The 23767-nt window shown below is 41.1% G+C and overlaps 1 protein-coding gene across 1 annotated transcript in view; it reads right to left on the bottom strand.

The window, feature by feature from the left end:
* lekr1 (leucine, glutamate and lysine rich 1) overlaps positions 1–23061 on the bottom strand; it is a 66078-nt gene extending 43017 nt beyond the window's left edge. Inside the window, exons 1-7 of the mRNA XM_062419222.1 lie at positions 22936–23061; positions 20647–20672; positions 20289–20488; positions 19040–19119; positions 14504–15021; positions 3484–3561; positions 323–486 (exon numbers count right to left, since the gene is read on the bottom strand). Coding sequence (XP_062275206.1) covers positions 323–486; positions 3484–3561; positions 14504–15021; positions 19040–19119; positions 20289–20488; positions 20647–20672; positions 22936–23061 — 1192 coding nt within the window. The remainder of the gene's footprint in view (positions 1–322; positions 487–3483; positions 3562–14503; positions 15022–19039; positions 19120–20288; positions 20489–20646; positions 20673–22935) is intronic.
* Between the last annotated feature and the right edge of the window lie 706 nt (positions 23062–23767).

The following is a 23767-nucleotide window of genomic DNA, read 5'->3' on the forward strand; positions in this document are numbered from 1 at the left end:
AATGTTACAAGAGTTTGTGCAATTGTAAACTGATGTATGCGCACACATTATAGTCATCTGTTGTGAGCGCTGCCTTCAGAACTAAAAGAGCCACTGTTAAACTAATATTTATTCCTACTGAGAGATTATTTGCTCAACTGTCTTTGCCTCCTTTTTTCCCCCCCAACATCTCTCTTTCATGCCAGCTCCAGCTTTCTTTCCTATGATTCACCCCGATACATCAAATTTATAATCCTCTCTCACTCTTTCTGTTTACACTTATTAAACCGTGAAGCTTGAGGCGGTGGGTGCGTGCGTGTGTGTGCATTAATGTGCGTGTTACCTGAGAACACCTGTGTGCTGTGCTGCAGTATCTGAGATCTGAAGGCCTGCCAGGCCCCCATCAGCTGGCCGAGGAAACCCCGTACATGTGTGAGCTCACTGCCAGACGAGCGGAGCACAGAGAGAGTCGTTCGCAGGGCCTGCTGTTGCTGCACACACACACATCTGACACACAAACACGCAGACAAAAAAACAGCTTGAAAATTCAGTTTAAATACATAAAAACCTGCAGAGCATTTGATTTTTTTCTCAATAAATCGACAGTATGTTAGTGCTATGTTACAGATGGCTAAAAGGACATCCTGTGGGAGCTGTCATATAAAGATTTAGACAGTACTGCTAATAGCCACCTAGGTAGCTGTTAACAAGTGCTGTTAGGATGACAAGTGTGTGAATAAGACAACACTATCCATTAGAAGTTTGGCTCGGAAAGACTGTAGTCGGAATGTGGCAGGAAAATTCTTTGGCCCGCTCTCTCCCTCCATAAAAAACACTTTGACCAGGGCTCTTAATCCCCAATTATCAGTGTGTTCTGTGGTTACTGCTCCCTGGTGTAAACGTGTGTAATTGTGGGCTTTTGAAGCAGAGCACTTCTGAGAATGAGCATTGCCTGGACAGATCAACATAACATTAAAAATGCAATTGCTCTTTCCTTGCAAGGAGTTTTTCCCCAGTTGTTAAATAAATACTGTATATATCTGAAAGTCGGAATCCATGATTTTTAAATGCGTGAGTCCGGTATCTGTGGAAGTATATGAATGACACAGTCTGCAGGTCATCATTTGAGAGAATACAGACACAGATTCCTAAGAATAACAAATTGGTTTTGAGCATGCAATCTTTATCATGTTTCTGTGTTTCCTTGCCATTTTTTACAGCTGTTTTGGCAAGTTCTATGTAGTTGAAGTTGCAAGAGGTGTACTTTTTCTGACTAGGAAGCTTCAACAGCACACATCCACATCTGGATGTCAGGGTCATGTCAGTTAAAGTCTGCACATGGGAAAGACGGACAAAGACACATAGCATGTAAACTGCAATGATCCTGGTGGAAGTCTGTCATGTGACATTGTTCAAAGTAAGCAAAATGAACTCACTTATTACACTAATTGGACATTGAGGCATGTAAAATTAAGCAAATCGACTAGCTTTAAAAAGAAAAAGAAAAAAAGGGGGGCTGTCACAATAACTTGAAAGTACCTAATTGGGCTCGGAAATTGTGTGTGTGTTAGCACTAGACTTACGTGATCATTGTCCAATTTTCTGCATTAGAGATTCAGGACAGAAAAAGATTCCATCACATATTATTATAAAGACTTTAAACATTTTCTTCGTGATTCATTTCTCAGTGATATCACAAGGTTATGTGCTATTCTTGACCCTGAATTAGCCCTAAGTCAGACAGAGATGTTTTTAACTCCTTAGCAAATAAACATGCTCCCTTTAAGAAATACAGGATAAAAATAGAGTGAATCCTTATTCACACCTGAAATCTCAGAGATGTTAAGGTTCAGGAATGTAGCATGGGCAAAAGTCCTTTACGGATTGACAGATCTTGAGACAGTTGAGAAACAAATCAGGGCAGTTAAAAATGCTAACTCATGTTATTTTGTTGATACCCTGTCTGATTGTAGTGGAAATCCCCAAAATTTTGAGTAAACAATGAAGTCACTAAACCATAGTCATGTTTACTCCCTACCCAAGCATCTTTCTCTTGAACAAATCTGTATGTGTGAGTTTTAATAGTCATTTCGTTTCTGCATTATACTGCCTCACTCAGTTTCTTTGCCATTTATTTACTTCCACAGATGTAGTGAATGAATAACAGGATGAAACAGAGTTGGATAATTAACACAGATTAATAGAGAGACAGAGAAGGCAGAAGGTAATACTTTAAAAGCTGAAAATAAGAAATATGGGTTACTGAGAACTGACATAACCACACTGTCCTTAAAAAAAAGGGCACAGTCATGTTTTACAGCACTCTCTCTTTCCCCCCTCTCTCACTCTCAAAGATATATGTTCAGACGAAAAGCACTTTAAACAACATGAAAGATCACTAGCACGGATTGCACACTCACACACACATACGTGCACACACACACACACACACACACACACGCTTATTCAAGTCACAAACCCATGCAAAGCGAGGAAAACTAGAGTGCTGGAATAGAACATTCTGTTACTCGAGGAACACATTTGAAGGAACATGTGGATGAGAGCACACTGAACCCTTCCATATTTTCTTACACATACACACACAAAGGTTGGTGCACACAGACATATGTGACCCACATGGATATGTTGCAGGCATGTGGGGGCACACACACACACCTGCGCAAACACACAAATAAGCCTGTAAACTGACAGACAAACATCATGAACATGGTTGGCCGATGCGTGCAAAGTGAAAGTGAGTTTTTGGGAGCTTGGGGGGGCTGAGTGGTTGTTGTTTTTCTTATTCAGGGTTTGTAGCTTAAGGTGATCAAAAATGAACGGAGTCTCAGACGAGACGGGATGAGAGGGGAGACTGAGCTGCTCTGTGTGGAGTGGAGGAGAGCACTGCTTGTCACGAGAGCCAGTTTTATAATGTCAGATGACATAAATCATAAGGCTGACAGCACCAAATGGAGGAACAGATACGAGATCAGATCTGTCACCAGTGATAAGACTTAGACAGTGAAAAACAGAGAGAGGAACAGACTGCGTGAGTCTGCTCAATTGATGGTTTACTCATTTTGCAGCTTTCAATGTCAGCAGCCCGATTAAAAAGTCCTCTTTTCCCCCTTCGTGTATCATCCCTCCCACTCTCTTCACCTCCACCTCTCTCCTGTCATTAACTACTCACCGCTTTTTTTTCTAAATCTCTCTTTATTTCCAGAGGAAAAAAACAAAACAATGGGTCAGCTGAATTAACTTTCTCCTCTACTCTCTTTTTCCAACATCTCTCTTATTGTCTTCTCTCTATCATCTCACACAGTTGTTTCCCATCTGCCCTGGCCTTCCTGCCGTGCATCTGGTCAAGGAGCAGACAGCCAATCAGGGTGACACAGACCCATGCTTTGTTTTTTTTTCCATCTTTTGTGTAGTGTTTCATCTCCATCCTGCTTTGGCTCTGCTACTCTTTCATGTCATTTGTATTTTTTCATGTTATTTCCTTACCTGACAATTTCACCTTGCCGCTTCTCTTTTCTGAGTAACCGCTCTGCCTCTTCTTTCGTGGAAGCCGCTATTGCCAGTCTGTCAAGGGAAAAGGAAAGGAGTGTAGAAAAATGAGGGTGAGGAGTTGTAAGCAATATTCATTCATTAGAAAACCTAAGCCAAACATAATGCCTCTGTACTCCCATGGGGTAAAATGAGCTTATAGATGATGCAACTTTAATGATATGGAGGAGAGGATGATCGTGATGAAATGGAATGAGATGAAAAATTAAAATGAACCTCAGAGGTAATTGATATAAAGAGATGGGCTTCCCTCTCCAGCTCATCTTATCTTGTTTCTTGTAATCCAATACATGATGAATTATTATTTGAGCAGAGACAGCCAAGTATAAAAGAAAAGATTTAATACGATTGAAGTGCGCAATAGAGATAGGAAGAGAAGAAAATAATTGAAATGCTCGGAGGAGGACAGGAGCAATCAAATCTTACAGACAGATCCCAGAAAAGAGCAATAAAACGAGACACATAAACAGTAAGATTGTGCTACCTGGACACTCAGAAAACAGAGACGACACGTCCTGTTCTTTCCTAAAATACCACAAACAAGCACTGACAGTGAGACGGAGAGAGACATAAACATAGTGAGCACTAAGTATTACGCAGAGCAGACTAGACAAATACAGACTCAAACCAGACAGGTAATAATCAGGACCAACAAAGTTTAATCAAGACGTGCAATTTGAATGGGATTAAGGGGATTTTCTGCTGATTGGAAGCAAACATACAGCAAGTTATTCAGAACCCCCGTGCTATTAAAATATAGTACAAAACAACACCACTATTCCTCCATCCAGCCTCATTCAAAAATAAAAGTAAGCCAGTACATAAAGTCCAATAAGGTAAAATCAGCCAATAACGGCATTGCCATCTGGTCTTCCTCTGCCAGTAAAAGACTGTTATGAATGCTCGGGGTGTGGTGATCCTGATGTGGGTGTGTTATTGATATTGATCTGCTGACAATGTCTAACTTTGGTAAGTGTTTACTGACAGTCAACTAGCCAATAAATGTCTTCCTCTTTATTAGATCAACTTATGTTTGGACTGAGTAAGCAAAGTAAAGTGCAGTAAAACTAGAAAGATACGCTCATATATAAACTAAACTGTTTGGAAAATATCAGAGTGATGCCATATTAAAACAACACTAAACTTATGGCTGAGATACAAAAGGAACCATGATCAACACAACTGAGCATTTTAAAATATCAGAAACATTATAAATTAAGATATAAAACATGTAAAATATGTTAACTAAGCTACTTAATTTGTTATTTAAAGATGCTGCTCATAATACCTGTAGTTTGTAATATGGTACATGGACTAAAACCTGAGCAAGGCGGTCATCTTTGAGTGTCCACGCAGAACAATTCAAAGCAACAGAAAGATTGAAGATAGTTGCATGTATAGAGTAAGCAAACGTATCTGATGCAACGCTAAATGCCAAACAGATAATGAAATTCTATAGACAGTGATTATGAGATACAGGTATTTACAGTTAGCCTTGTCCTGCTCACTGTATTGAGGTTAACATATCAGTTGTGTCGGCAGGTTAGGTGAAGGACACACACAAAGTCAACAGAAAGATGTGATTATTATGTGTGTTCTTCCTTACTACTGTCAGTTTTTAGTCCAGTCGGGAAATAACTGCCATCAAAGTTTTGATAATACTACTTTAATGACCACAATATATATCAGCAGTCTGGTGAAGTGAATCTAAGCTTAAAAATCCACTAACTAATGATTGAGAGCTTTCAATCATTATATACAGCATACAGTGAACACTTGTAATCAAGTTCACTTTAGGTCAGGTGATTACATCTGAGCCACCTTAGTTCACCTAACGAAGACAGTGAGATATGGTTCAAAACTCCTTATTGGCCTTTGAGTTTAGATGATATTGATGGTTTCAGAGGGTCAAAAGCAAAAACCAGTGCACAAATCAGTTATTTGTACAGTATGATCATGCTGTGTTGGATTAAAATGTGTGAAATATCACAGTTTACATGTGTATGTGTGTGTATGAACATTTTAAAGACTGAAATTAAATATAGCACTTTATGCCTTTGTTGAGAATTTGTGTTCAAATGCCTTTAATGTTTTTCCTCCTTTCGGTTCTCTGCTTTCCTCTGTGAATGCTGGTCGTGTAACATAAGCTGTCTTTTTGGCCTGAAGTCTTGAAAAACAGATTAAGTGATACACTCTTACAGTAGGAAGTGCATGAAGCGAGGTTGAGAGCAGTGTGGGGTAAGAATGGGTCGAGCTAGTATGCATGTTTCTAGTAATCCTGTGTGTGTGTGTGTGTGTGTGTGTGTGTGTGTGTGTGTGTGTGTGTGTGTGTGTGTGTGTGTGTGTGTGTGTGTGTGTGTGTTTACAAGTAAATAAGTATGCGTGTGACTGTGTGATTGTGGCTTAGCTGACGTGTGAGTCCTTGTGCGTATGTGTGTGTGTGTGTGTGTGTGTGTGTGTGTGTGTGTGTGTGTGTGTGTGTGTGTGTGTGTGTGTGTGTGGGGAACGACTGAGTGAGTTACACATTTTCCGTGAGCATTTTAGCATGTCTGTTTGTATGTTTGCCACTTTCTGACCGAGTCTGGGTGAGCCTGTGATCCTGTTGATGCCTGTGTCTCTGTGTGTGTGCATTTGTGCATGCGTGCCTTTGCTTTACGAGTGATGGCAGTCCAGACTCCCACTGTTCACCCATCTGTCCCCACCAGTCCTAAGGCGAGATCAGAAAGAACACTGCCTCGAGAGAGGGGTGTGCATGAATGTGTGTGCGTGCGTGTGTGTGTATTTGTATACGAATCTGTGTGTGTTCACTGTGCGTGAGCTTGAGCTCCTGTTTCCAGGGCTGTGGCTGTCAGTGGAATAACTAGGTAGTGCAAAGCCAGTGAGTGTGTGCCAGATTAAAGTACCCCCTACCAGCAGCCCAAATCAACTGCCTCATCAGGACATGTCACACACACACACACACACACACACAACACACGCCATACACAGTCATGCACAGACATCAACAACACTGAACTGCCAGCCGCAGTGTTATCGTGACCTACCGAGTCAAATTGTTTCTTTTTTTGGGTGTGTAAGAGCTTGTGAGTTTTGTGCACCGTCATATTTTCCGAGATTTGGGCTGAAGGTCAAAATTACAAAGCCTAACTTCAATTCCCCCAGTGGGCTTATTTTCAGCTCAGCACTGTGTACAAAATGTTCTTTGACATTATGTCTGTTTGTTGTAGTTTTAGATCAGGGCCAAAGAAAGGCCGGTTGTAATTATTTTAAACAGACCATCCTTCTGCTTCATATCAGATTAGAGAATTTAATCAACATCTACAATCAATGGCTAAAGGCCATTAAAGCTTATTGCCTTTGGTATTTTACTTTCTTTTTTTTAAAGTCTATTATTTGTGTAGACGGTGCATTTATCATTCAGTATCACCAGAGGTGCACTCAGAGCAAACAAACAACCAAAAAAAAGTGTTGCAATTCCTTGTTGAGCCACAAGAGATTTCAGAAATAAGGGATTGACCATCAGCATTTAGTGCTCCAGGCTGTTTGACATTAGTCAGGGTGAATAACTAATGTGATAGCTTGTGTGTGCAAGTCAGTAAATGTATATTTGCATTCACTGACTGCATTGCATTTGCATATTTATGTGTGTGTGTGTGCGTGTGTGTGTGTGTGTGTGTGTGTGTGCTGGCATTTTCTGTCATCATTAGAAGTGACATGAAAGCTTCCCCATTTCAAAGTGTCATCTGTTCGCCCACTGTTTGTGCGCATGTGTGGAGTTAAAAGGCTGTTTTGATCAGCACGATGGCAGTACATTCAAAGCTAAAGGCCATTTTACTCTGACCGAAAGGGAGCAAAAGCAGCACAAAACTCCTTCAACCTAACTCAAATCCTCACCCTTTCTCAAATGAAAAATCTGAAAAGACACGTGGGCTTGTCAAAGGCTGGTTAAATGTTTTGATGAAAACTTCAAGCAGTTTAATTAGATCAGTCAAGGCCTCGTTAATTAATCATAATCCTTCACGAAAACCTTTTATGCATCTGTGAGAAGTCTGACACCTGTCTGGATATATTTTGTTGTCAAGTTATCTGGTAACTATGTCAGTGATACCATAGCAGTGATTATGATCATCAGCACACACACACACACACACACACACACACACACACACACACACACACACACACACACACACACACACACACACACACACACACACACACACACACACACACACACACACACACACACACACAGAGACAGAGTACAAGCATAAATAATGATATCATATTGTGGTGAACTGAATTAAGTCGAAGGATATGAAAATGTATTTGTCCTCCAGCTAGTCAATGTTAATTCAAATTCAGTAAAGCAGCTCGTCTTTGTGTTTCATTTGTATGTTTGGGTTGCTATGCTACTGCTCCAACATGTTATTGTTGATTACCAAATAAGCTCTGTCATGTTTGTGTGTGTTCATGCATGTGTTCTTGTTGCATGCGCACACACATTGATAGTGTTGTTTTTGTTTATCTTGTTGTCATGAGCCCCACAGTAAAGTTTAGACACCATTAGAGTTGAATAGAGGTCATCTTCTAACAGGGAGAGCTCTCCTCCAATGCAACTAAAATATACACAACACCGACACAGTAATGCGTGTGTGTGTGTGTGTGTGTGCGCATGTGTGTTTGATGTGGTAATGTGAACTCAAAGTTGGATCTGTGCTGATACCTCACATGCTGGCTCTGAAGTCTGTTTGACTCTGTACATTGTAGACTTGACACGTAACCTAACACATACACACAAACACAGTAGGAAACTGTGTGAAGTTTGTGTATTGTTTCAGCGGTTGCCAGTGGAAACCAGAAATTGCAATAAAACCACACTGGGGACGTAACTAATTTGCCGTTAAGTATTACAAATGGATGCTTCTATATTTGTCATCCATCATTTGTCATTCCTTCGCACACACTCTCCCACCTGCAAGTTGTCTTATCACCGTGGCAATAAAGCCCCAGGTGTATGTGTCTCTGCATGTGTGTGTGTGTGTGTGTGTGTGTGTGTGTGTGTGTGTGTGTGTGTGTGTGTGTGTGTGTGTGTGTGTGTGTGTGTGTGTGCATGCTCACACACATTTTTTTATGATTAATTTTTCATAACTGCTAAGCCTGATTTTTGTTACTATGCAAGAGGGTGATTATGTTGTCCGTTGCAGGTGTGTGTATGTGTGTGCAGGCCTGTGCACACACATACACACATATTACAAACAGAAAGACACGAAGTCAGATCCAAATGCAAACAGACTTACACCCAGACACACTGTTTGGATCAAGACTGAGACCAGCCAGCCAAGGGGAAGCTAGCAGAGCGTATTAAATTCCCAGACGCTTCTCTCAACACCATAAATATCCACACAAGATACATGATAAGTTTCAACCTGTCTTCAGTCAGACGAGTTCTGTCTGTCCATACCTGTTTACCAGTTTCGCTTACCAAGGGGTAGTTTTTACACCTTGATCATTTTTGCTCCCCTTTTAACTCAAACATCTACTTTCCTTATCTCGTCTGGGAACTTCTTCATCTCTCTCTCTCTACTTCTCTAACCACTTTCAGACTAATGTCAAGCAAATTTTAACCAAACTTACGAAATATTGCAAAACAGAAAAAAAAGAAAATGCTAATTAGGCACATTTCCATCTGCAAATATATTAGGCTTTGCAAAGCATAGTTTTGTGTATAGGCTATGTTACGCATGGCTGTAATAAACAAAGTAGAGGAAGTACAGGTTGCCAACTGGAAACAAAACCTCACCATGGCCATCTGCAACAGAAAAATGGGCCGAGGTCTTCAGGAATGTGTTTCAATTGGGAAATTGTAATTGTTATTTCATGTCAGCTAGTATAGGAAAAATGGAATAACCAGAAAGACGCTGACACTAAGAACTGAATGAATAGTTATGATATGAGCTGTTGAGGTACAGTTGCATGATTTAAAGGATAAGGCTGGCAATTTTTTAATATTTTCTTTCCGTCAATAATGTGCAGAGCCAAACCAATATCTTTAATCAAAATGTAACAAAAGTAGACTCAGAGGCAATTTGAGATCTGTGTCCAGAAATGACCCATGAGGGTGCAGACTGTTTTAGCATCTGGATGTGTGGAGGTGTTCAGCTGGAACATAAAACATCATTTCATAACACAGGATATGTGTGTGTGCATGTTTAGAAAAAGAACACGCCAACAATGAACTCGCTAGATTTTGTTGCGCTACATATCACAACCTCTTTACTATGTACTGACAGTCTTTGAGAAATGTATAATATAGTTCAAAGTCAAGAGGTTGTGATATGGAGCACAACAAGCGAATCGAAGGTCTATGAACAGCACCACGCATGCACAGAAAACTCACTCCTGAGACTTACTATCGAATTGCTGTTATTAGTCTTTGGAGCAGCTTCTAAACAATTCAAATATATAAACAATACAAACATACTGAGGTAAGGTAAGGTTGGTTTGGTGTTTGGTTTCTGCACATGAGATTTGTTGACAGAAAGAAAAATATAGAAAATCGCCAGCCTTATCCTTTAAGGCAGATTTGTCAAGTTGGATATTCGGGAGCTTTCAGAAGAAAGCAAGATTCACAGTCTTTAATTAACAAAGAGATGTTGACATGTATTCACACACCAGAAACTGGGGAATAAGGTAACTTCTGTATGACCTCTCTCCCTCCCTCCCTTTTTCTTTCTCTTTGGCAGATGAAATTATCTCCAGCTCATCTGTGTTTGAACTTGTCGAGCAGGTGACATTTTAAAATCAGGTTTAATTACTAACTACCCATCTCACTTTGCTTTCCTCGGTCATCCACCTGTGATACATGCACACACACATCGTCTGACAGGTGGCAATTTAATCAGGTTTTTTTTTTTTTTTTGGAGTGTGCTGCAATTGTGCCGCCAGTTCAAGCTCTCTGCCACACACACACACACAGTCACAGACACTCAAAAACAACACACACATAACAGAACACACACACACACCACAATCACTTATCTCATCCTGTTAGACTAATGCAAGTCACATATGGGGACATAGTAATGGCATGTCAAGAGAAGAAAAGGAAAACTGGTGTAGGTTTTATTGCAGTTTTATAGGGTAGGTCAAGTGCTCTGCAAGCTAGAAACATCCAGGTCTCTAACAACATAGTGCACTTTCATGGTTTTATGAGATAATTGCACAACAAAATCAGTAAAGAGTGTCTCAGAGGGGGAGGGGGAGGGCTGTCTATCATAAACATATCTCACATAACAAGAGTCACACTCCTGCTGTGCAGCCAGCCACTCAGAACATCCTCATTAACTCCTCCTTGCATGATATCTTTGTCTTTCTCCCTCGTTTATCTTTGAATCTATTCATTACCACCTGCGTGAGTGACAATTACAGAAAAGTATGGGTAAATTGCTGGTGTTAAGCGTTTAGAGGCTGACAGAGAGAAAGAGAGAGGAGAGTGAAAGTCAGTGAGCAACAAAGCAATTTAGAGTGTAAACAGCGGAAGACGGTAGACGAATGAATCATGGTATTTAAGTGAGAGGAAAAATAAAAGAAATCTTGCATGTGTAGATACAAACAAACAGACATATTTAAAGACGAATGATAAAAACACCTAAGATAAAAGATAAAACAGAGAATCAAAGGCACAGAAAAATAAGAACAGAGAAAAGAAAGAAAAGAAAAGAGCTGGAGAATCCTCTGCTGTCGCTTCATGTTGGCCTCTCACACATCACTGCACCAAGCATCATTATCTCTCCGCCTGAACTTTGACTCAGTGACCTGAGTTTGACCCCACGGCTCCAGAGTACAACTGTGTGCCATGTTTGTGTTTGCATGTGTTTTTGACTCAGTGAGGAAGCCTTGTATGACAGAGATAATCAGCTTACATTAGTGCAGATAGTGGATTGGCTCAGTCGGTCTAACACACACGACAACATAACAAACAAACCAGATACCCAGCTAGCCATATGAGCACACCGGCTGCTGCCTACTCACACACACACACACACTCACACACACTGCTAAATCTAAAGCTAAATGAGGACATGAGGGCTTTTGAGGACGGGCTTTGGCATGTCTGTGCTGTTATTTCTTGTTACAAATTGCCCAAAATATGCATCAATACCAACGTTTGTGGCTTCTACCTGTTATTAATTTTAGCTCTCACTATTCTTTGTGTTACCTTATTGCTTTCCACTAACCTCTACCGTCATCTCAGCTGTTCCCTCACCTGCCCTTCGTTTCCTTGGCACCTTACCTCCACTTGTACACACCTGCCCCTCTGCTCCCCTAGGATATACCTATACAGACTGCATTGCATTAGTTTTCAGCTAGATGGCTAATTGTTCTTTTATTAATTGAATTACTCCCAATTAAAAGACCCTTTTCATGGCACTTTCATTCATTAAAGCACAGGTGTGGTTAATAACTTATTTTAATTTAATATAATGGCTGTATTGCATTCAAGTGATCTTTGGTATTGTGGATGCTCACTCACTGACATTAACTATTGAGACATTTCATAGAATGGAGCCATTGTTAATGTTGTTATTACACCTGTGCTTTTCCTGCTTTGACAAGTCAAAATGTCTGCTGTGAAAATGGTCTACTGGTCTAGCTCTAATGACAATACAGGAGGAAGGATGGATTGGAAAAAAAAGGAAAAAAAGGGGGTAGAGGATGGTACATATGACCCAAATGATGTTTCTTATGTGAGCAGTGCATCAAATGCTGTTTCAAGTATTGTGTCTAATCTCTGCTCATGACGACAGAGGGAGGAGCTAGGATAGGAATTATAATGAGGTCACCAAATTGCTAATAATGTTGTTAATGCTAAAAATTTACAAATAAAATGGAAAAGTGTACATTGTCCCACCCTAACGGCTCCAACACAGAGTAATGAAAATGTCAATCAAGGCCAGCCTGTACACAGCCACACAGTTTATCAGAAAGATCTAATTAGGCGAAATAAGTGAAAACACCTGCGTGAGTATACCAAGGGTGTTTTCTCAATGGTTTCCAACTGAGCTAACAACTGAAACCTTTCATTGTGTGTGTGCATGTGCGTGTGTGCATGTGTGTGTGTGCGTGTGTGCGTGTGTGTGTGTGTGTGTGTGTGTGTGTGTGTGTGTGTGTGTGTGTGTGTGTGTGTGTGTGTGTGTGTGTGTGTGTGTGTGTGTGTGTGTGTGTGTGTGTGTGTTTGTAATAAAATAAAACCTCAGCAACCCTTTTGATCTGTTTCTCCACAATATCATACATATTGTCTATTTGTTGTGTACACTGGGCATTTGTGGGTGAAGATGCAGGTGTGTGTGCATGGTTACGTACAGTTTTGTGACACGAGTTTCAGAACAGCGTCATTGTTTTGCATTTCAACAGGGCGGTCTTTCAATGTTTTTGCCTACCAATAGCAATCACATGAGTCATGGCATGCAAGCATTTCCTACATATTTCCCAGAAACGTGGCTTAGGCTTTGATGGCTGTTTGTTTACAGGCACCTTCTATTTGATTACCAACACTTTTAAGCTGATGTAAGTCACACGACAGAAATCTTCACCACCTGCATGCGTGTTCACCATGTGTTTACTACACATACGCACACACACATACATTTGATGATTATTATTATATGTGCATGACTTGAATTTAGCCTGAATCTAGGCTTAGTGGGTAGAAAAAGTAAAATGTAATATTATATATTTACTGTCATCTACGTGATACTACTGCACAAGACAACACAGACACAAAAACATACAAACACATACTAGCAAGTAAATTAAGTGAATAAATGAACTGTAAATGAAGAAAATTTGTTTGTATACAGTATATTTTTTATAATTACAATTATAATTAAACATTTAAGTAGGATATACTGATTAAATAAGCTCTTAAGAAGTACTGGTACATGTGTTATAACACTTATTTATGAGACCATTTTTGGTGTATACTTAACTCCCTAAAATAGCTTCTTACAGTCCTCAGCTACCAAGACTCAACCTGTTGCATTCAGCCGAGAGACGTGTGTGTAGGTGGGGTGAGAAATAGCAATAAATGATGGAATCAAACATTCATGACTCTGATGATTTGAGTTGATGTTATATAAGGTCTCAAGTTATAAGGCATTATAGGAATCATCAATCAGTGAGGTCAGGTATCACAACTGGTTACAAGTCCTTTCCCAGTTTTTGAAACAATGCTACACTGACTTATTATCATTCTCGTTACATTTTCTGAATGTTAGAAACAATATGTTAAAAAAATATTTATATATATATTTTTTTCTTTTCTTTTTCTAAACATGCACACACTCATATCCTGTGTTAGGAAATGAGGTTTTATGTTCCAGCTGAACACCTCCACACATCCAGATGCTAAAACAGTCTGCACCCTCATGGGTCATTTCTGGACACAGATCTCAAATTGCCTCTGAGTCTACTTTTGTTACATTTTGATTAAAGATATACAGGAAGTCCTTTTTCACTGAAAATGTCAAACATTGTGTTGCTTTGAACAAAATGTCTGTTTCCCACCATATTAAGTTTTCTGACAATTCCAGCTAGTTAACAGACCAAGGTAATATTGTGAAATAATCTAGTTTCAGGTTAAATCTGTAAAGGTTGCCAAACTTTTTAAGAGGTGCCTCTATGTGTATTTTCCTTTTTCTAGGTACTAGGTAATGAAAGTGGTGAAGATGACAGTAAAATATATAATAATACAAAAAAGTTTGTGTCAGAGATTCAGAAACACACACACACACACACCAGCGAGGGGGATACATGTCTTATTTGTCTGAGAGTGTGTTTGTGTGTTTTTGTGTTAACAGCATGACTCACAGGATAATTGCCCACATGAAGCCTGGCATTAGAGATCATTTCACACCAGGGATGGGAAGCACAGGCAAACACATACAAACCTCACCTCTCTTCCAGCTGTTGGAGGTATTTTCTCAGCTCATCTGAGTTTTTATTGGCCTTTTGAAGTGCGTCAATCAGAACTTTCTCTCTCTCTCCGATCCTCCTCTCCAGCTCTTCTTGCTGCCTCCTCAGTCTCTCTGCCTCCAAGTCTCCAAGCTCTTGTCTGAGTTGTTTTGCTTTTTCTTCACTGATTTTCTGATACTCCTCTTCCATCTCTTTCCTCCTCCTCTCAATCGTTTGTTCAAACCCCTTTCTCAGAACTCTTTCTGCCTCTAATTGCTCTTCTTTCATGTGTTTCTCTTTCTCTTCTGCCTTTCTCTGCACATCCTGGTGAAGGGTCCTCTCCCACTCCAGCCTGCCCATCTCCAGGGCTTCTCGCTGGGCCTTCTCTCTCTGGGAGGTCTCTGCCAGTTCTTGGAGCTCAGCCTCCAAATCAGCCAGGCGGGTTTGGAGCTGATGGAACTCGTGAAAAATGAGGTAGCTCACACCACAGTAGCTACACACCGTCTCACTGCGCTCCATCTGAGGGGAAAATAAACACAATTTGTTAGAAATAATACTAATTATTATATTAATAATTTAATTAGGTAGAATGATCATTTGGCAAGAAACTTCTGTTGTGTAATTTAAAGATCCCCTTCAGTTATGTTTGGGGACACATAAAAAATAATTTACATAGTTGTGGGTTTTTTCTCACAAAAACGTTTAATTACGTTCTTAAAAATCCCTAAAATGACTTCTTGTAAAGTGCATTCTTAGTGCCATGGAGACTTTTTGACGGCAAGGGGCCTTTAAAACAATCAGTTCTCTTGTTTAATGCTTGGGGAATAATAACGTTGGTATAATTTAGCTATCTGATGATGAATAGAAATGGACAGTGTCATGGGCTAATGCTGCACAAAAGACTACTCTGATTATACTATGTGGACTGTGACCTTATTATTGTAGGATCACATAATATGTTTCCTTTTATTCAGTACTTTGAGTTTTATTAGTTTGATTCATATCAGTGTGAATTTCCCTTTTCCAGTGCATGACAGGCTACAGATTGAGTTTAATGATACAAACCTTTACTGCACTCTATTAGTCAGCAGGCTATTAAATCTCTGTTGTTTTGAAGAGTTGACGGAGGTAGCTAAAGAAGTTATGATGAGTCACTCAACTGACAGTAAAGCGATTACTGTCATGTCTGTAACAAAAGCGAGTGCAAAAACAGTGCAAATGAGTGTAGCAGTGTCTACATTTGTAATAATGTTATATGTTTTGTGTGTCTTGTTAGATTTGCTTATTGGATATCGCCATTCGGATGAATCAGTGTAATCACGTGTGGCAATAAGTAATGTACATTCAAATATGAGAAACATTGTTAAGAACTTTTCCAGCATCTAATGAAGAGTGTCTGTTCAAGAGTGAAGAGTTAGTATTTTGATATGTGCTGAATATAATCTATGAATCGTATGTATGAATGTTCCTAAATGTGTATATCTTGCTTTCTATAGAGGAATCTAATTGAAAAGGAGTCTAGAAATAGCATTTAGTTTGGTTTGGTTTGTTGTATAGGTCCTGTCAAGCTGAAGTTTTAAAGCTGTCTATAAAAACATTTAGACTGACAACTGCGGGTCCCATTATCCATCAAAATCTGTTTCAACCGCTGGTGTCAAAAAACATCCTTTTATCTGTCAGTAGTTCAAAGCAGAGCAACATGAATGCTGTAATTCCTCCTTCAGATATTGTTTTTACAGATGTCTGTTGGAAAAAGAACATCTCCCAAAATGATCTTTCGTTCTTCGTGCGTGTCAGTATATTCTCTCTCCAAGCTGTTGTCACTTCTTTTTGGCTTACACGGGATAAGATCACATCCGCCGAGCTTTCATCTTCATGATGATGTGTGGCAGGGAGGCAACTGATATTTGGATAACATGTTGACAGCTCCCGTGTCAGAAAGCTCCAAATAGACGTCTGCTAGATGATGTAAACAAGGTGAAATAAACTCACAAACAAAGCTGCCGTGCTTGGGAAAACAACAGTCCACAGAACTGATCATTTAATTCTCGGTCAAAGAACAGATGTGATTGCTTCAGCCAAACATGTTTGAGTTTGACCAACTTTTTTTTTTAACTAACGTTTGGAGTGAGATGAAGTTTGGTGTGCACATTTTCGCTGTCAAGAGCAAGAAAACAGTTAATTAATGTGATCCTGGGGCTGTTTGTCCGGTTCCACATTCAAACCAGACGTTTCTGTTTTCTAATGACAGTGTTTCATTGTCTTTGCCTTTGTGGTGATGTGCGACAAAAACAAGTTTGAACTAATGCTGAGAACATTAACGTGACCAGACAGCCAGGAAGAGGAAAAGAGATCAAAAGAATGGCAGCCGTTACTTGAACGTTTTTTCCTGAAAGACACTGAAATGGGTTTTATTGAGCAGTCATTGTCCTTGTCATATCTCTCTTTCTGTCTCACTCTGCCTCTCTTGATTCCTTCTTCTTTACCGTAAGAGAGAAGTCAGAAAGACTGACAAGGAAGTAGACCAGACAGATTTGGCCTCATCTAACTTTCTCTCTGTGTTCCCATCTAGCAAAGTGCCTTTCTACTCTGCAGGGTTTCTGCCAGTGTATTGTGATCCTGACAGCCCACTGGGCCTGAGATGACTCCCCACCAGGAGCTAAGCACCAGCAAATTGTTTTTTAAATGTATTTTAAGATGTTTTCTAAACAAAAATGTGTCACACAAGTAGCATAGCTCCTTTAAGGAAAGCTCAATGCATTGTGAGTGTGCAGTCGAGAGAGAGAGAGAAAAGGAGGGGGGGCTGGCTGTGTGTGTGTGTGACAAGAGCAGAGAGTATGAAGTTAGCAGTATAGCTGTGAATCCCCACACTCCCACCACCGCCACACACCAGGCCTAACCACTTTTCTGGCAGACACCCTGCTCTGTGTTAGCATCTTGTCTATTCATGTCAAGTCAAGGTGGGATTAGGTCTGCCTCATGTCTTTGGCACAGCAGGAGTCTGTCTTCTAGCAGACATGACAGAAGAAGAAGAAGAAGAAGAAGAAGAAGAAGAAGAAGAAGAAGAAGAAGAAGAAGAAGAAGAAGAAGAAGAAGAAGAAGAAGAAGAAGAAGAAGAAGAAGAAGAAGAAGAAGAAGAAGAAGAAGAAGAAGAAGAAGAAGAAGAAGAAGAAGATATATAGATATATATCAATAAAAATTGATTGTAAAAGAAAATAATTGTTAGTTGCAGCCTTAGACACTAAGGATGCAACATTTCATAACAGACTAAACAAAGCCCATCTGTGACGCTTGAACACTTGAGAAAATCTAAATACTGTACACGAGAAACTCAAAAACAGTGCAGTAGCAGCCACATATTACAAATCACAAAAGAAAACTGAGATGAAGTGCAGAAAATACGACCCTCAAACACATCAATACATCAGATATGTCATGAGGCTCATATCAAAATGCATATTTGACACACCTGATATGTATGTATAACACTCTGATCATATCTGGTCTTTCTATGGTTTTATTTGTACTATTTCTCGGTTACTGGGTACTACAACTGTGTCGATATACTTGTTGATGTATGTATGCTCTGTTTGGTCTCACAGTAAGGTGTCTGATTCCCTCATGTCAGACATTTGCACTGATGAAGGTCTTGAGTATGAGGAATAAATGGGATGGGGAGAGATAGAGAGGAGGAAGTGTATTAGTGTGGGTGGAGAAAAAGCTCCAGAGCACGACAGTGTATTACATTGTGTTGCCACAGAATGCACTCTGGAGAATATGGGCTATTATCTGTTTGCAGTGTCAGTGTGTTTGTGTGTTTGTGTGTGTGTGTGAGAGAGAGGGAGAGAGAGAGAGAGAGAGAGAGAGAGAGAGAGAGAGAGAGAGAGAGAGAGAGAGAGGGGAAAAGAAAAATGGAAAGAGCCAGAGAGAGTGATTGTGTGTAAATGTGATCAATATTTGGTGGAGCAGCTCAGGGGGTTTTAGTGTTTACTGTGCAGATGTCCTGGTGGTTCCTGAAGGCAAAGATACAGCAACTATTAAGTGTGCGCGTAAGTGTGTGTGTGTGTGTGACTGTGTTTGTTAGTGGGGCTTGTATTTTTTTCATGCATGGAAATATCTGCGGGAGGGTGGGTGTGGTGGTGGTAGTTCTTTATGCGAGTGATGTAGTTATGAAGACAGACAACAAGGGGGCAATACACAACATTAAAGTGACCCGAGGGCTGAATCGTGCCTCAGCTACAGCTTGACACACACACACACTTATGTACACACACACAGGGAAACTTTCTCATACAACTCGTACAAACACAGTCAGAAGCACATTTTGCTGGCTGATGAAAGGCACAGACAGACACGCACACACCCAAAGATACACAGACTGACAAACAGACACACATGAAACAAGCACTAACATGTAGATGGGCACAAGCAACAGACACAGACAGACGCACAGAAACACAAATTTACTCATAAGCATCTTCAGACAGACAGGAAATTCACATAATCTCTCACTCTCAACACACACGCACACTCACACCCTGAGGGCAGAATGTCTGCGCCACCAGTGGGTTGTGTGCTCCCGTGACTGAGTATGGCCCCGCGGGGAGACCCCTTGCCCTGGGCACTGACACGTTCACTTAGCACTCAAATCACAAAACTAGCCGCTTCACTCACTCTCACACACACACACACACACACACACACACACACACACACACACACACACACACACACACACACACACACACACACACACACACACACACACACACACACACACACACACACACACACACACACACACACACACACACACACACACACACACACACACACGCAATAAAACACCTGAGAGGAGGACAGAAGGACAGTTTGAATGAAAAAAGAGAGTAATAAAAGAGAGAGAGAAAGAGAGAAAGAGAGAAAAAGGTTCTTGTTGTCCTTTAAATGTTTCATGCCAGCAGCCAATTGATGCTTCTCTTCCACACACCAAAACCTCTTTGTCCTCTCATGCACACACCACTTCTACTGCTCCCCTCGTGCCACTCTTATCTCTCTTTCGTTCTGTCTCTTGATTGATGCCATTAGCATGATGGACCACTGCCAAAGCAGCTTTAAACATTTCAGTTCCAAATAGCGCCTACATTCACACGGCACACTGGCTGAATCCATTCATCTGGCTGATCACTGTTCTATATGGAGAGTTAATAAATATGTATCACAAAATAGCTCATCATAAAGTCAACACACAGTGTGTAACTATGCAGAACGTGTGCAACGCCTCGGGGTACATCGTTGACATCGAAGCTCTGTGTGTGTTTAAATCTTCAGTCAATAACCACAGAGCAACAACAGTGAATCATGCACTGCTGACTGTAACTGAACCTTTTTACACCTAACAGGTTCCAGGAGTGTGTGTGTGTGTGTGTGTGTGTGTGTGTGTGTGTGTGTGTGTGTGTGTGTGTGTGTGTGTGTGTTTTGTGACTTGGACCCTCTCCACAGTTCATGTTATCACCGCAATGCCTCCATGCTCCATCAATTAAATATGGGGCTATTACCTCTCGCCTGATGTGAAACATTTAAGAGGGGTGGAGTGGTGCACAGGGTGTAGGTGGGGGCCAACAGGGTGGGTGCGTTCTGTGGGTGGCTGGTGTCTTGCCAGGTTGAGAAACATCATTAATTTAGGCCTTTTAACTCCCTGACTGTCTGCGCGCGTGTCTGTGTGCTAATGTCTGCGCTCATTGTCTCATGTAGTAGTGAGGGTAAAGGTGGACCGCTACACACACCAGACACAGGAAAAGATCTCTGGACAGCGCCTCTCCACTCCTCCTTCATCTTTTTCCCAAATCCTCTCACTACAGATCCCTTTTCTCTCTCTTCCTCCTCCTCCTCCTCCTCCTCTACAATTCCCTTGCTCTTCTCGTCGTCTTCCTGCTCCTCTCCCTCGTCCACCTCCGCCTCTTCCGCTACAGCTGCCGTGACCCATCTGGCTCATCAAACACCAGAAGTGGGTCACTGTCACGAACACACACAGACACTAGACATTAGACACACACACACACACACACACACACACACACACACACACACACACACACACAGACTTGAATACACTGTATACCCCCCCCCCCCCTGTCCACCCACCTACACCCAAACATGCATTCCGTGACCTACAGCAGCAGACCAAAAACGGATCAAACAGGCACACTGGCACTTACACGCACAAGTATGCACTGTACACACACGCACAAACACCCTGTAGTGAATGCCTCACACACCGTTTTAAGTCGTATTAAGTAAATATTACGTTTTCAAATCCAAATAATTACCAATGAACTACTGAAAAGTTATATTATGAGCACACTGAATAATAAATGCAGGCACTGAAAGGCACAAAAACACACAAAAAACACTTGTGTTCTTTGTTCCTTTAAGTGCCTGTATATTGAGCAAATTAAAAAATGTTGCATTAAACTGCTCTTCTTTCGCTCTTTGTGAACTACCTCAAACAAATCTTTGGCCTCTGTGCAGTTTTTTGTATAAGAGCCAAAATGTCAGCTTTTTGTCTCTAAAATGCATTTATCATATAAGCATATAGCCAAGGCTTGTACTGAAGGGGAGACAGCTTGTAGGATTCACACAGCATAGCAAGCAGAAACTTAATATTGCAGACAGCCGGCCACAACAGATCCACAAAAACACACAGACTAAACAATTTATTTTCTCTAATCCTCTCTACTTGAAAAATCTGAATATCATTGTGCAATTTTGAAAAGTGAGGCCAGAAAAAAAAAAAACTACAACTTTCAATCACAAACGCCATCGCAGACATACAGAGGCACAGCTGAGCTCACATCGAAATCTATTTTGAGATGTTATGGAAGGGGTACAAGGCATTTGAGCATTTTTTTTTGGGTGCCTGGAGGATTAGAGGCATTAGGATTAGGTTTAATCAAGTGATATGATGATGGGTGGCGGATTTAGAAAGGAAAAAACAAAGGCGGGAGAGCTGACTCACATCGTACCTGGATCCTTCTTAATTCTCTCTTTCAAATTCTCTCTCTTTCAATCTAACAATTGCTTTCTCTCGATATCTGCTTAACGGGCACTTCATACCGCTTCTCTCTCTGCCTGTCTGTGAAATCACTGACACGATAGATCACACAAGCATTTAAGAAGGAATTTAGTAGTTAAAGGACTTATCCATGTTTTTTTCCCCTAATTTTCCTGAAAATGATTTTCTTTTTTGGACTGCGACAGTGTATAAGAGCTTGTGAAGTTTGTGTGTGTGTGTGTGTGTATGTGTGTGTGTGTGTGTGTGTGTGTGTGTGTGTGTGTGTGTGTGTGTGTGTGTGTGTGTGTGTGTGTGTGTGTGTGTGTGTGTGTGTCCTCTTGAAAACATCGGCCAGCTGTGCTCTTGTCTTTGCGTGTCGAAATGAAAATGTTTTTGTGAGCTTTTGTCACTTTGTGTGCATGTGTGAGTGCTTTTGTTTTTTGTTTTTTGTTTTCCTGTTTTGTTTTGTTGCTTTTTTTGTGTGTGTGTTGTCAGTGTGTGTACATGATTATGCCAGGGCACATTTGCTTATATGGCGCAAGCGTGCATGTGTGCGCTCCTGTTTCGAGACGGCGCTTCGTGACTGTGGCTTTGTTGATCTTTGTGACGATTAAGACCCCCTGTGGTGCTCAGTGTAGCGAGAGCCAACACTGAGATTCCACTCATCTGGACCCCATGGCACAGCACACATCACATGACAACTGCGTGTGTGTGTTCATTGTGAGTGCATGACTGTATGTGTGGGTACGTGTGTGAATATTTGTGTGTGTGTGTGTGTGCAAGTTCCTCGACCACGGCACTGGTGTGTGTCTGTGTCAATGAATATGCTTCTGTTTCTGTATGTGTGTGTGTGTGTGTGTGTGTGTGTGTGTGTGTGTGTGTGTGTGTGTGTGTGTGTGTGTGTGTGTGTGTGTGTGTGTGTGTGTGTTTGTCGAAGGGAAAAGGGAGGGGTAGTAGCGGTCACAAGGGATGGAGTGCAAGTGCAAGAGGGGGGCAGAGGCGTGCGAGCAGCAGAGAAGAGAGAAGGGAGGGGGCAGACAGATCGGGGGCATACTGTATTGTACAGTGGATGAATCAAAGTGTGTGAGATGGCCAGTGTCTGGGTTTTGAGTGTCTGTATGGAAGAGTACAACTGAGGAATGCATGCTTGATCATTCACACATACACACAGAGTTGTGTGAATGCAGACAGCACAAGTGGAAACAGTCACAAGAAAGTCAGCAGAACAGACAAAGTGCAGACAGGAGAGCGTTGATTGAGTCAGAAAGGTAGAAAAAAATTAAGGGCTATGTTAAATTGAGCACTTAGAGAAGGTATAATTCGTGGTTGCATGTTTGTCGCCTCACTGGCTCTTCTCCCATTTCCATATCTTCTCGTACCTTGCCTTCCCTTCGCCCGTCTGCCTGGCTGCCCACCTCGTTGGCTCCTTTGCGTGGAAGCAGGGAAAGAGCAGTGGCAGGGAAAGAATCACCTATGGCTGCCTCGACCGGCACTTGGCCACGCATCACATCACATCCAAACACAGGACGAGGCACAGCACGGCATGGCAGGGCACACACAACAACAAACAACAAGCCTGAGGAGCAGGAGGCATGGAGAGGACTGGCTGAGGATGTCCATTTTGTTCTGTCCGTGCGTTTGAGTTTGAGTTTTACTGATCATCTGTCTTCAAGGGTTTTCTTTAAGTTACATCGTAGTTAGTCTACAGAACTGACCGCCGACTGTGCCCACTAGTTTGGCACCTTTATCATACTACAAACTAGAGGCACTGGAAAGTGAGGCCTAATTTAACCACCAGGCAGAAAATAATGTGCCGCAGTATCAGTTATATGAACAAGTCAAGATAACTGGGAAACAGTACTGTCGTCAAGGTTATACAGTGTAGTATACAGTACTTCACTTTTGTCTTACTGGTCTATTTCAATATCTGTCTGCACTGTTGGGATACTGTGCAGCTTTGCAAAGTGAATTTGATTGGATATAAAAATACTTTTATACTGAACAAAGACATCTTAGTAGTTTCTACACAGGTCAGCAGTGGTACTGAAGAAGTTATAATGTATAAAGCGTTCACCAACTGGAGATATGTATCACTCATTTAAAACAGGTTGCACCACCCGATCTAGTTCCTACAGATCAGTTATGATTAAATATTTACCCCTAGTAACTGCCAGGTGTAACTGTTGCTGCACGTTGTTAGCCTGGTGATGT

This window comes from Scomber scombrus, chromosome 5, assembly GCF_963691925.1.
Source record: "Scomber scombrus chromosome 5, fScoSco1.1, whole genome shotgun sequence".
Classification (NCBI taxonomy): Eukaryota; Metazoa; Chordata; class Actinopteri; order Scombriformes; family Scombridae; genus Scomber; species Scomber scombrus.